The sequence below is a fragment of the Rhinatrema bivittatum genome, chromosome 14, assembly GCF_901001135.1.
Source record: "Rhinatrema bivittatum chromosome 14, aRhiBiv1.1, whole genome shotgun sequence".
Classification (NCBI taxonomy): domain Eukaryota; kingdom Metazoa; phylum Chordata; class Amphibia; order Gymnophiona; family Rhinatrematidae; genus Rhinatrema; species Rhinatrema bivittatum.
In genome coordinates this window covers 19,745,468-19,759,772 of record NC_042628.1, presented here as the reverse complement: position 1 = coordinate 19,759,772, position 14,305 = coordinate 19,745,468, and the positions used below count along the sequence as shown (strand labels likewise).

At 41.1% G+C, this 14,305-nt stretch overlaps 1 protein-coding gene across 1 annotated transcript in view; it reads left to right on the top strand.

Moving 5' to 3' along the window:
• Positions 1-14,305, top strand: part of XYLT1 (xylosyltransferase 1) — a 325,567-nt gene that overhangs the window by 244,899 nt on the left and 66,363 nt on the right. The window contains exon 6 of the mRNA XM_029577070.1: positions 9,229-9,309. Coding sequence (XP_029432930.1) covers positions 9,229-9,309 — 81 coding nt within the window. The remainder of the gene's footprint in view (positions 1-9,228; positions 9,310-14,305) is intronic.

Sequence of the window (14,305 nt, the reverse complement as noted above, 5' to 3'; positions counted from 1 at the left end):
CTCTCATTGTCACAATTGTGTATCCATGTAATGCCTTTACCAATGAACAATACAGAAAACTTATAAATGCTGAAACCTTAGCATTCACCTGAGACTCGGGGAGGGTGATTTTTTTTTTGTTTTTCCTCCCAGAAAATTGCCATCTACGACTGTTACTGTGACAGCTGTGAATAACTACCCTTGTTAGAAATCCTGTTTCCAAAGAAAAGCATAGCATTTTAGTTTACGTTCAGTGGCTGTTGCAATTCCTGTAGGAGCTGCAATTCTTTGTCCTTGATCAGTGTAACCAAGAAATCATTTTCCTAGCTGCTGTAGTAGCGCTGAATTCTCTGCCAAGCTGCCCATTCTTACTTCACTGTAAAAAAAATAAATAAAATAAAATACTGGTTTTGTTTTCAAGAATTCAATTACAGCTTCTATACACTGATGACACAATTCTTTAGATGGTTGCTATTGTCCTGGTCAAGCAGAAAGATCAGTTTTTTTACCACACTCAAAAAAAAAAAAAATGTATTGCCCTTCATAGGGACAATTTTCAAATAGCCCATCTTCTTGTGAAGTATGCGGCCACTTTTCTTGCATGTACTGTTAGCTAATTTTCAAAGAGAACATGCATAGATACTCTTTTTGAAATTTATCCTAAAGTATGCAAGTTAAAATACTTTGCATGCACTTGTGGGAGGCTGAGAGAGAGGGTAATATGATGGGCATTCATTACTACTACTGCATCGTGTATGCAGCGCTGTACAAAAATCACTCCTTTGAAAATGTCACGTACACATGCTGTTTCTTCCCCAAATCTATACACGCCTCTGGAAATTTCTCCTTGCAGCCCAGCTGAAAGTGCACACATTTTGGAAGCCTGCCCATAACTTTTCCTGGACTGACATGGGCAATTATCACCTACATTGTATACAACAACTCTAAAATTTTGGTTCAACCGGTCTGTATTGACTTAACACAATAACAGCCATCAAATTTTGTAGGCCCCTTACTCATAGGGTCTGTGGTCCACAACAGACTCTGATATGGTATAGGGTCACCTTAATTTATTTAAACAACTTTTATGCATTTTTTAAATGTTTGTAAACTCAATAAAATTAATGTCCCAAAAATGCTGATGAACTCCAGATTTATAGCGCCAACTTTGGCTCCTAATCTGCTATATTTCAAATTGTAAGACACAAAGGTAACGTCACGAATGATTTCAGTGAGAATACTCATCCATTAAATGTCCTAGTGCCTCTTTTTGGACAGGAGCGGCGGCTGTCAGTGGGTTTGAGTATTCTCGCTGAAATCATTCGTGACGTTACCTTTGTGTCTTACAATTTGAAATATAGCAAGCAGATTAGGAGCCAAAAGTTGGTGCTATAAATCTGGAGTTCATCAGCATTTTTGGGACATTAATTTTATTGAGTTTACAAACATTTAAAAAATGCATAAAAGTTGTTTAAATAAATTAAGGTGACCCTATACCATATCAGAGTCTGTTGTGGACCACAGACCCTATGAGTAAGGGGCCTACAAAATTTGATGGCTGTTATTGTGTTAAGTCAATACAGACCGGTTGAACCACAATTTTAGAGTTGTATACAATTTAGGTGACTGGAATACACTTGTTGTGGTGTTTGGGGTTATTATTTGTGATTGACAATTATCACCTACACCATTTTACTTTGGCAAATAAGCGTCTGCTCGGGTTAAATGGTTTTGAAAATAGGACCTCTGCAGCCTTCAGAAAGGTCTGCTTAATCTTCTCTGTTAGAAAGCCAAGAACCCTCAAGTGTACTGTTGAGTTCAGGTTCTTTGCCTCATTGATCTTCTCCTCCCTCTCATCCATTAAGTCTAGTAGACGAATATGTGCTGTATAGCCTTGGTTAATTTTCTTTCTGATGGCCACGTCAAGAAAGGATCAAAATGAATTGGCACCAAATGAGAACATCCTATAACCCAACCCAAATGAGAATCTCACAATGAACAAAATCCAAACGTGCAACCTCCTTGTTTGTTCATCATAATTTGCTTATGCAATTAATTGGGTTGTGCAGTACCAGTTCACTTCCCTTTGTTACATAGAAACAAGATGGCAGAAAAAGACCATATGGCCCGTCTAGTCTTCCTATCCGTCCAATTTATGTAGCCCTTACAATTCCTATCACTCTCTGAGAACCCCTGTTGTCTGTCCCATGCTTTCTTGTATTCAGATACTGTGTGTGTTGTTGGTATACTACTCAGTTTCTTAATAGTTGGCTTCTGTGGAGTGAGGTGGTTTTCCTGAGAGAGTGCAATGAAATTTGTACATGTGTGAGATCATGCACATGGCGCTTGGAGTTGTATTTTTACAAAAAAAGTAAATATCTGCTTCTGCTGTTAGGGTTTGCCTGGAAGAGTCTTATTTGCCTTGGTCTGGGGGAGGAGGGTTCCAGTGGGTTGGGAGGATAGGGGATGGTGGACTGGGGGCAGCAGAGGTCTTTCAATATCTAGGTGGGACCAGGGTAGAAGCTATTTGTGTAACATCAGAGTGGAAGGGGTCCCAGTGCTACATATTTTCTTATTTTGTGGCTAAAAAGGAGGGGTGATTCCACGGGGGGGGGGGTGCTATCAGACCCCTCCCTCTCCCCTGCAGTACCTTCTAAACTTGGTGGCATGGAGAGGGATCCCGCATTTACTTTAAAAAATGAGAGCAATATTCAACCAGAGAGAAAGCAGTTACCCTTTTGGCCCGCAACTCCTCCAACCAGACCTAGCCAGTTAAACCTAAGGCCTGCCCCAGTAATGACCCCGTGCTGCCTCTTTATTTATTTTTAACTCTTTAACAATTTTCAGGCATAGAAGAGGCATCAATAACATGGCAAACAGTCCATAATGAAAGAAGACAGGGCACAGACTAAACCAACCATTGTGGAAACAAACTTAGCAATGTAGGGCAATGATGTAAACTGTGAGCCCCACCCTCGACTCATTTAAAGTTCATCCACAGTAATCAAGCAGTTAAGTCTAAACCATAGTGTGTAAGATTGTCCCCCATATTTGGCGATACTTGAAATTTTTGTTCAATAAATCATAGCACAGTCATTCGATGACTGTAATATCTCTGACCTGAGCTCGCCAGTATTCCAAGTCGGGGTTGAATTTGCAAGAAGTCGCAATTGCAAATCTTGCAGCAAGATTCAGTTTCCCACCAAAAGTCTGAACTTGACTGGCATTAGCGATACAGTAGGTTCTGTGGCGCAATCTGTTAACTCAGCCCTCACAACAAATAGTTAAGCCTAAGAGCAGAGACTCATATCCCGTTCCATTCCTTTGCAGTTAAGGTGTTCCTAGGTCCACATTCCATTTATCTATCAAACCTTGAGAGGTATCCAACCCATATTCTATTGAAAGAATTCCCCAGTATATAACTGTCACCCCTTTGGTGGCCCTATCCAAATCGCACGGGTAGGAGGTCCATTCTGTTAAGTGGACAAAGTGAATCTTACACTGTCTCCTTTTTATCCAATTAAATTTTAACCAGGGAATGACTCACCCTGTTAAAACGTAACTGCTGAGAGGTTCGGGAAATTGAAAACTTGAGGTTTGTCTGTCGGGTTTTCTAAAGGAAAACTCCTTGGGGGAGGGGGGGAATTCTCTTTGAAAATGTGCTTGCAGGCCCTGTGGCTACAAGCAACCGGGGGACTTTAACCATTGCCCCTAAAATACTTGCCATGGACTTTAAATGCCAGAAGAATTTGATTCTTTCACCAGGAGTTCTCTGGAGTAAATTAAAATGAAAACAAAGATCGACTGCTGCACTCGCTGCAAAGTTTGCAGTGTGCATGTTCTAACCTACATCAGTATAACAGATAATGATCAGAATGTCTTACCCGTCCTCTGCTCAAGCTTGCATCTGACTATGAGGCTCTTACTGTTATCCTAAAGGCAGACATTACTTGAACTTTCATGCGGTGTAACATCTCAAGAGGAAAGGTTACTGTTGCTCTAAATTAATGAAATAGTACAGAAAAACCTATCACTGTAACTTGCTGGGCAGCATTAAGTGACTCATTAATACGCTACCACTCGCATTTTGAGGCACTGACCGGATAGGGCACTTTTAGCGGTGCCCAGTGATATTGTGTGTTGTTTCTGGCTGCTGTGTGATTCAGCTGAGTTGGTTGAACATACAGTAATAAAAAATATATATATATTTATAATTCATTGTTTACTGTTTTGTTTCAAAGGCACTTCGGTCTAATCGGTGTAAAAGCAGCTAATTTAAAGTGCTCTCCCACAGGAAGCGTAGCACTAGGATCTTGACATTCAGGGCTTTGCTTTGTGTGCAACAATGCACAGCCTTCTAAAAGCAGCAAACACAAACCCATCTGCGTTTTGGTTTATGGCAACCTTTATCCGGTGCGGTCGCATGACGCGCACGCCTGTGCTTTCCACAATTGGTGCTAAGTCTGTGAGAAAAAGGTTAGGCTTGCTTTTTCCGCCCCCCCCCCCCCCCCAATGGGGGGATGGTTTTCAAACTTGCTCCCCCTTGTTGTTTAATAAAATTCTTTCTTCTCCCGATTTTCGGGTTGTCTTGTGCTGGTTTCTTCCCTCTTCGGTGTCTGTCAAGATGCCAGAATTGCGGAAGCTTCCTTGTGATAGAGCACAGCAAAAGGTCAGAGGCCAACAAGGAACATTATAATAAAAAAAAAAAATAAAATAAAAAAAAAGGAAACTTTACCCCCTAAGTGGGGAGCACTTTTGTATCATTATGACTGTGTACTCTGTCATCAAATGCTACTTCAAAGTGCATTTTCCTAAGAAGTCATGTCAATTAAAGCTGTTACTATGCAATCATGGGCATTTTCTAAGAAGGAAAATGTAATATAGTTTTAATGACAATTGTTAGTACAATTGCTTTGGCCTGTAAAAGCATCATTTGCACCAGATAAAAATGTTTCACCAATATAACAGATTGCCAGAATGTGTCACAGATGTTTTTGTGATAAAAGTTCTTTGCTACAAAATCTTTTTTTTTTTTTTTTTTTTTTTTTTTTTTTTATTTTGTTTCTAGTCCCCTTGGGGAAAATGAGTGGCTGTACTTCTCAGTTATGATATAATCTGTAAAACGTCTTTGCATGCAAACTTTTTTGCCTGAAAGCTCAAACTAAGATGTTTGCCTTTGAAACCATTTCATGTGGAAGTATTGCTAAGTAAATTCGTTACATACCCGTTCATCCTGGTAAGTTGGAGACTCACTGGAGAAGCAAATGTGAAAATCTGCATAGCTCACTCTACTAAACAGAAAATAATTTTCTGTGATTGCCAAATGGAGATGCTGAATCAAACCTTAGGTGGCATTAGAGGTCACATGATTGAGCATGCAAGGCCAGTCCTGTTTCCTACAGTCTAACCACTTTAGCTGATTGGTAGACAGATGTTCTTATTGGTTTAGATTCTGTGCTGGTTTAAATTGGATCTAAATAGGGACTCAAATTCCCTTTATTGTTGACATTTCTGACTCTTCCACAGCTGGAAGAATTATTCGAAGTAATCCTATCATTGCACACTCTGCTCGTCTGTGGCGGCGGGTTTTTTTAAATTTTTAGATCTTTGTACTTTTTGCAGATTATGCCCTTGGCTAAAAAATCTCTCTTACTGCTCTTTCTTTCTGAAAATTGAGGAATTGCAGGCGCGCATGGTCTGTGGTACTTCTGGCAGCTATGGAAAGGGAACACGTTGTTTTCTTTATCTGACTGACTTGAAAAGTATCATTTTGAGCACCATAGACACAGTCTATACCTGCAAATGAGATGGTTGGACAGAGATGGACCTCCCTGGATCCCCCACCACCTCTGAGCAATTTATAAGTGACACAGCAATTCCCGCCAGAGCTATATTTCAGCTGTATGATTGTATTACTGATTCGGACAGCCTTCCTGATGGGATGCATGCTTTGATCAGGAGTTTGAATGAGGGCTTGCAGGTTTCCCTGAACCATACAGATTGGGATGAGATCTGGCAGGCTTCACATTCAGTATCCATTTGTGCTAAGAGAGTAAAATTAATGGTGAAACTTTTGCACCGTACAAACCGATGTCCTACTTTCTTTGACAAATTCTCAACCTCTTTATTCTCTTTGCTGGATGGGGATGTAGCGTTACAGGCCCTTATTTCCACGTCTGATGGGCTTGTCCACTGGTCTTGTCATTCTAGGGAGAAGTGGAGGCCGCGATTTAAGGTCATATGTCAGTGTGACCTATGTATCTCACCTATGCTTGGTCTGCTGGGTTTATGGAGGGAGGTTCCATTCAATGTTCGCGGTTCGGACAAAACCTTGATTATACAATGTCTTTTGACTGCAAGGCACCCTTATAACCTTAGTTTGGAAAAGTGCCCCCATTCTTCTATGCAGGAGAATGCAACTGACTGAAATTGCATTCCTTGAAAAGCTTGCTTATGCTTTTCCTGGGAAAACTGAAAAAATATGACCCCATTCGGGGGAAATTCTGGTGCTACTGAACGGAGGCACCGGACATGTGACCTTTATGCCTTATTTGCCCTCACCCTTTTCCTTTTCTCCCCTTGCTTCCTTTTAACTTCCCTTTGCCAAGACCCTACTTGGCATTTCCTGATGTTTCTATCCATTTATAAGAGGATACTCATCATACTATATATGAATTGTAGACTTCACTGTGCATTTTAAAGTGTGAATCTCTTGTTACAGTTTAAAAGAAAAAGAAAATAAATTGGATCTAAATTATTCACTAAGAGATAACGAACTTTAAGTATGCTGGCAAGAAAGTTTACATATCTGTCCTAGAGACTATTTAATGCTTGGAGACCAAAAGAATTCTGCTGCTTCTATTTGATAAGATATTATCGGACTAAAGAGTTTAAAGAAACAGAATGCGTTTGCATGAGAAGGCCACAGATGATTAAAGTCTGTTTTCCTCAGAAAATCTTGAACTGTGAAAAACCTTATCAAGTTTTTCCATTGGCACAAAATGGCTAGAATTCTAGAGTGAATGTGGCCATGAAAGAGATGGAACTTTCTCTCTCTTTTTTTTTTTTTTTTACTCATTTGGTAAGAATTTATTTATTTAAGGGTTTTGTATACCGGGATACGTTGGGAACATCATCTCGGTTCACAGGTAACTAAACATAGCAACAGGCTTTACATAGAACGAGTTACAAGGTGAACGTTAATAAAGGTAACCATGATAAAACTTGAGCAAGTAAAACAATAGGCTATATAGAGATCTAATTACAAGGTGAGCATTGATATAAGGCAGTAATGCATGATTAGATTAATGACAGTTTAAGTTTTATAGAGAATAAAACTGCGACATGTGAGTTAATAGTGGGTAACAATGTATGATAGTGACAAGTAATATAAATGGGGGCTTAAGCAGAGAGAGGGGAGGCAAAGTGCACTGGAGTACACCTGGAATAAAAGGTGGCTGGAATATAGTGGGGGGGGGGGTGGGAAGGGCAGGGGGAAGGGGATAGGAGGAGGTGAATTTAGTAGCTGAATGGTAGCTGCACTTGCTATGGTCTCTGGATTTTTTGTCCATGCAACTTTTTCCCCCCCCCCCTGTAGTATGACTTTTTTTTTTTTTTTTAATTTAAAAGGAGCTTTTGAACAAGACTCCGGGTTCTCTGGTTTCACAGCTTGCTGAACTCAGAGAGATGATGGGCGAGAACATTCTTTTCTCTGCTTCGAGTGGTTGTAAATGGCCATAGTTTAAAGTAGCAGATGCTGAGCCGTATCTAGGCATTCAGAAGAACAATGTTCCCCCTGGAAGTGTTCCATAATCACACATTTTGCATTTATACAGCAAATATATAGGAAGAATCTGCTTATTGCAATATATCATGTGTTCAGTTCAAAATGTGATTTTCTTTTGATTGTTTGTTACTCTCTTTTTACTTCCTCCGTTCTAACCATCATCCCAGATGGTATGGCCAAGTGGCTTTAGGAACCCTTGTTGACTTTCAGAGTCCGTCTTTGGCTGGCAGGGGCCGCAACTATAGAATTAGCCATTTTTCCTCTTTCCCCATACCCCTAACAGACAAGGCGAGGAAACCTAGATCCTCCCCCCCCCTCCCCTTCTCCAACCTCTTCTATCTCATTGTACAGTACTGCAGCCCCGAGTCACAAGGTCGGCCCCAGAAAGTGATTTTTAAATTATCTCAGTTAATTACTAAGTTGCATTCCTTTCTGTGAGACACTCTGAAACCTTCAAACCCTCTTCCATGAGTCTCCTGAAGATTTCATCCCTACTTGACAAGCCAAAACAGTGCCATACTTTCTATAGACAGGATTGTGAAATGGAAATGTCCTCCAGGACTAACCCTGCTATTATGATTCCGCCAGTCAACCATCAAGATAGGCCGGGTAATATTACCCTCTCCCTGAAGCTCTGACAGGTCATCTCTGTGATTCACCTGAACCTCCATTTCTGACTCCCCAAAATAGTGGAGGCCATTCTGCAATTTCCTTCTCTCTCATTGCAGCATTTATCACTTGCCAGTAGGTTGGCCTGAATTGTATGTTTGTGATCTCATGTAAATAATAGTTGCTTGCAGCAAACCTTGTTAAATTAGACTAAAAAAAAAAAATGATGCAATAAATGTTAAACTGGCTGCACTGAAATACATAACATTTCTTAACATCACTTAATGTAATGAGGCAAAGGTTCACTGCTGCTGCTTCCCCTGGTGCAACATTGCCCATCCAGCCATTTAAGTTTTGGAAATAAATGTGCAAGCCCAGTCGGAAGATGCTTTATTAGTCCTGCGGGATGTCCTCTGTTAGAGCAGCACTTGTTCATTCTGTAATAGGGGTTTTTCAAGGTATCTGTGAAACGCTGGGCTTACATGTAAATGTAGCATAAATAAAAGGGCAGAGTTGACTGGTGAGTGTAAGCAAATAATCACTACTCCCCTATCATCTTTTTACATGATCGCTCTTTCCACTTAACCAAATTCAAAATGTCTATTCTGTTCTGCAGCTGAAGCATTGAACTAGATCGGCTCCGTCTAGCTTACTCATTTGTTTGTTTCTTTACTGTGCTCGACTGTTGTACCTGACGGTTCATACAAAATTAGCAGAGAAGCTGAATGCTTCGGTTTCTAAAAGAAACACTGTTGTAAGATAAAATATCTAAACTGTGAAAAGAAAAATGAGCTGTATGCCACTGTAAAACCATATCTTATCTTCATATTGTGCCCTTTCTTCTCTTTCCGTAGGACAAATGACCAGCTAGTGGCATTCCTATCCAAGTACCGAAATATGAACTTCCTGAAGTCTCACGGGAGAGACAATGAAAGGTAGAGTTCTGTGAAATCTCGTACATTTTTTTTTCTTTTTAAATCTAAGATACAAGTTATTTCTGGTTGCCCCTCAGCAGAGTCAGATGAGTCATTTCACTGTTGCAGCAGATTATATAGCTTATAGAGGTGCTTCTGGTGTGGTACCCAGAAGATCAGGTCTCCTTGGACAAGCAGGTATGAATTAGCCATAACACATGGGTGACATCCAGTGTGCCAACACAGACCTGGCTCTCAGCTGAGTAGACTTTACTGAGCATGTGCGGGAGTTCCTGCTTGTGTCCACTGTCTCGTGAGCCCACACACAAATATATCCGTCTGTCTTCATATTTTTTTATCTCCTTTTCAGGGTCTAATGTCCCTATCTGCTTCTAATTTTTTCTGCCACTGCCTCAGCAGCCCCTCAAACAAAATTTTAGTTTTTAAAAAAAAAAATTGTAATTGTGGCAGAGAAGCTAAGGTCAAGAAACCTGCGATAATTGAATTCAAGGTCTGCATCTGTGGATGCTGAATGTCCATCATAGTTATGTACTCCATCTATCACTGCTTGGCTCTGAACCATAACCTCCAATTACTACAGCTGTGGTCAGATGTTCACCAGGGCACAAAAGTACCGTGCCTGGAAGATAACGTCCTTAAGGAAGGGGCTGGTGGATAAAAGCCCAAAGTCTCAGCATGAAGCCAAGTAGTGGAGCCTCTCCTCAAGGAGCAAAGTGTAATTGGACTTTCAGCAGAAGAAAAGGTGGGAAACTTCCCCCTGGTTGTCCTGTAGGCATGGGAAGTGTTTTGTGCGTGGTACCAGCCATTGATTGGGTCCACCACATATTACTAGTTTCTTTGCCTCCTTAGGCCCTGAAGACCAACATGGGAGATCAGAACCTCTTCTGTCCAAGATGGAGGAAACGTTACTGCATAGTGGAGCTACTCCAAGTTCTATGCCAGCATGTTCTTCTCTCCAAGAGCTTCCGACATTGGGACTAAGTCCTTTCTATGAAGTGATGGATTCTCCTCCACAAATTAGGAGAAGTGGGTTCTGTCCACTGTGTCAGTTATGGATATTTCCCCACCAGAACAGCAAAGGCCTCTGCCTTGATCTCCTTTTTCATCATTATTAGTTTATATTGATACAAACACCATTGTTCTTTTCAAACTTTATTATTTTTCCTGTTTTTAGTTTTGTTTAAATGTTATTTATCTTGTTTGTTTAAGTTTTATTTTGAGAAACAATTATAAACTGTTTTGTTCAAATTTATTTGCTAAGACGATATAGAAATATTTTTAAATAAATATCTTAGTGTTACCCCAGGTCAAAAGATGAGGGTTCCATGAGGATCCCATCAGCCTTGCTTCAGCATACCTCCTATCCGAAGGATCTCTGCTAGTCTAGGTTTTTGGATAAGCTGGCAAATACTCTATTCATCAGTGTTATAAAAGAAAAGGATGATAGAATTGGGCTTCTTAGGTCCTGTAGTCTCCAGTAGATTCTGCTGCTATACAGTTTCTCAAACTCCTCTAGGATCTTCAGATGAGGATGTGCCAGATGCCTATGTCATGTCTTCCAGTAGCCTGAAAACAACCTCAAGCATAGAGTGTAGGGTACCCTCATTGCTGCACCACTTCATGATGATGGATTCAATGTTGAAGCACATTAAGCACACTCATGAGATCTTCCAGGGCTCCATGCTGATTGCCCAGATTGTGGCTAAACATAGTGCAGTATTGTACAAATCCATCTAGATCAGGCAGATCTCTGTTGAGCAGTGAAAGATGTGGAGGAATGCAAGAAGCACCTTATCCATTCCAAATACAATGCTTTTGATACAGTAGCTAGGACTTTGACTGATTCCATAGGAGTCTGAAGTCTCATGTGGCATGGGTAAGAGAATGTCTGTGATTATCTCACAAATGCTTCCTGTTTAGGGGACAATTTGGAGATAAAGTGAAGGAGATGGTGACTCTAAGGAGCATGAATCCACATTAGTCATCTAAAAAGGGGAACCAACCGGTTCCTGCCCAATGCCAGTATTTCTCATACAAGTAGCCTTTCTTCAAAAGATGTCCCTTCTGCTCTTTTTAAGTGTCATCAAGCTCCTCCCACTATTCAGCAGCTGTCTTTTCAAGGGTGGCAAAGGAAAAGGTGTCCACCCAAGACTTAGTAGCAAGCACAATCTTAAGCACTAATTTTTTATAAAACTAGGTCCCACCTCCCTACTTCCTCTAGTGGCAGAAGGGTTCACACTTTCCTCCCAGAATGACTCTGTATGAATCTAGACGTTCTAAAGTGGAATTCTTGCTACAAATTCCACCACACCAAGTGACTGTCTACCAACGCCTCCACAAAGGGATGGGGGACACATACCGGTGTGACATGGACACAAGGTTTGTGGTCCCCAGTGGAGAGTCTTCTACAAATCAACCAGCCATTTGCTATGCTCTGAGAGATTTCTCTGACCTCCTCTTAGGACAGAGAGTCTTAGTCCTTATGAATATCCAAGTGACCTTGTTCTATATAAAGAAGCCTGGAGATATGGGCTCTTACACCCTCTGCCAGGAGACCATCCAAATCTGGTCATGGGCAGGACATTACAGTGCCCATCTTCAGGCAACCTACCTGCCAGGAATCCAGAATTTGTTGGCGGACTGCCTCAGCAGAGTGTTGCAACTGTACAAATGGTCTTTGGATCAAGTAGCAGACAACTTATTTAATCATTGGGGAAAGCCAGCAATTGACCTGTTCACCTCAGGGAGTTGATATGTAGCTGCTTCATGCATCCGAGCAGCTACAGATCAACTCATGACACTTTTCTACTGGCGTGTTGGTCTATTCTATGCATACCCACCAATTCCTGTAATCACCACAACTGACCAGAAGGTCCTTTGTGACTAAGAAAGGCTAATGCTTATAGCAGTAGCCTGGCCACAGCAAGAGTGGCATTCTTATCTTCTCCATCTGTCAATTTTGTCTCTGTTCCATTGGGAATATCTTTGACACTCATTAAAGAGGATGGCAGGCTCTATCTGGCCCTCATGGCATGGAGCAAACATGAGCTACAGTCTCCTTGCACCTGCTAAAGGAAGTGGTTCGGATTTCCTCCAGGAAGCTTTCAGCCAGAAGAACCTACAGTTTCAAATGAAAGAAGTTCTCAATTTGGGGTGAGGTCCAGCCAGCTGGGTTTCTTTTCTTGTCACCTAAGAGTCTTGCTTCATTATCTGTTCTGCTTCTTGCCCTCAGCACTTCTTCAGTCAAAGTTCACCACAGTGCTATTGTGACACATCACTAGCAGGTGGAAGGGGCTCCAATCTTGCACCATCCCTTGGTATCATTCAAGCCTCTAAGTAAACCTCCAGTACCTTGATAAGTCATTGTTTGCTCAACTCACAAAATGCCTTTAAACCTCTTGAGTCAGAAAATTTGAAGTTTCTCACCTGAAAAGTGTTTCTCATGGCCATCACCTCAGCACTAAGAGTAAATTACATGCTTTGGCTTTGCATTCACCATATGTGCGGTTCTTTCTTAACAGAGGGTTATGTGCACAAATCCTAAGTTCCTTCAAAAAGTGGAATCTGCATTCCACATTAACCAAACTATTGTGCTTCCTACTTTCTGAGATTGTATACACACAGCGGAGAAAGGGCTCTTCACTCTTTGGACTTCAAGAAAGTCTTAGCGTATTATTTAAGAAGTACTCAGCCTCATTGTCAAGCTTCTCCACTGTAGGTATCCTTTGATACTAATAGGTTAGGACAGGCAATTGCCAAAAGAACTGTCTAATTAGCTAGCAGACTGTGTCACGCACTGTTATGCGCTAGCTGGCTTGCAGGTTACAGACTCTGTCAAGGCTCATTGGGTGTAAACAATAGTGACTTGGCACATCTAAGGGCCACTTCTATTGAAGACGTTTGCAAAGCTTCTACTTGGTTATCAGTTCACACCTTCATGTTCCACTATTGCCTTGACAATATGTCTCGATGGGGCAGTAACTTTGGACAAACAGTTTTGCGCAGCTTATTCACCCAGTAGTCTGTTCTCCACTGGTGGGATCTAGGTTGCTTGTTTCAATAATTGCTCCACTCTGCAACCCTCGGCTTGGGACTCCTCGTACATTATGGGTAATTTCTGCCTGCTTGTTGACAAAGAAAGCAAGATTCCTTACATCTAAACATGGTTCTTCATAGACAGCAGGATAAATTAGTCATACTTAATACCCACCTACCTCCCTGGAAAGTCAACTACCTTTGCTAAAGCTTAAGCTCTGGAAATAACTGAGGGGCTTACGAGGCAGCATGTATGTATGGGAATTCCCAAACATGCTCAGTAAAGTCTTTACTGATCTCTGAGGGCTGGTTTGATGTTGGCACCATCGGATGATGCCATGTACTCATTATGACTAATATATTCTGCTTTCTATGGAGAGCCCTGTTTACAGGTAAGCAAACTTGCTTTTCCTGTTGTCCATATTAGAGGTGAAATGATCTGTTGGAAACTAATTTTGCAAAGAAATTAAACCAAATAAGCCTGATACTTCACTTTCAATGCATATCCAGCATGGCTCTTTGCTTCAATGGCAGGGGGGAATGAAGAAAAGTGGATTTATATACAGACAACCAACAAGGACTGAATTACATAGTCAGGGTAAACAAGCATGGGTGTAGCTTACTTATTGCAGTGGTTACTATCCCTAACTAAGCTGGATATTTCACTTAGATGCAGTTCCAACACTGCTCTCTACATTAATGGAGGGGGGAAGGGAAACAGAACCAAAAGGTTATTAAGGGCCAAGAGTAACAGATAAGTATGAGAGAAAAAAAAAAGTGCGAAAGCTTGCTGGGCAGACTGGAAGGGCCGTTGGTCTTCTTCTGCCGTCATTTCTATGTTTCTATATATTAAGAGGTGGGAGTATTACAGGTTGATTTATGTTTCTTGGCATTTTTATTCTTGTAACTTATAGTTGCATACTCTTCCCATCCCTTGATTGAGTTTACCTTGTGAAAGTGG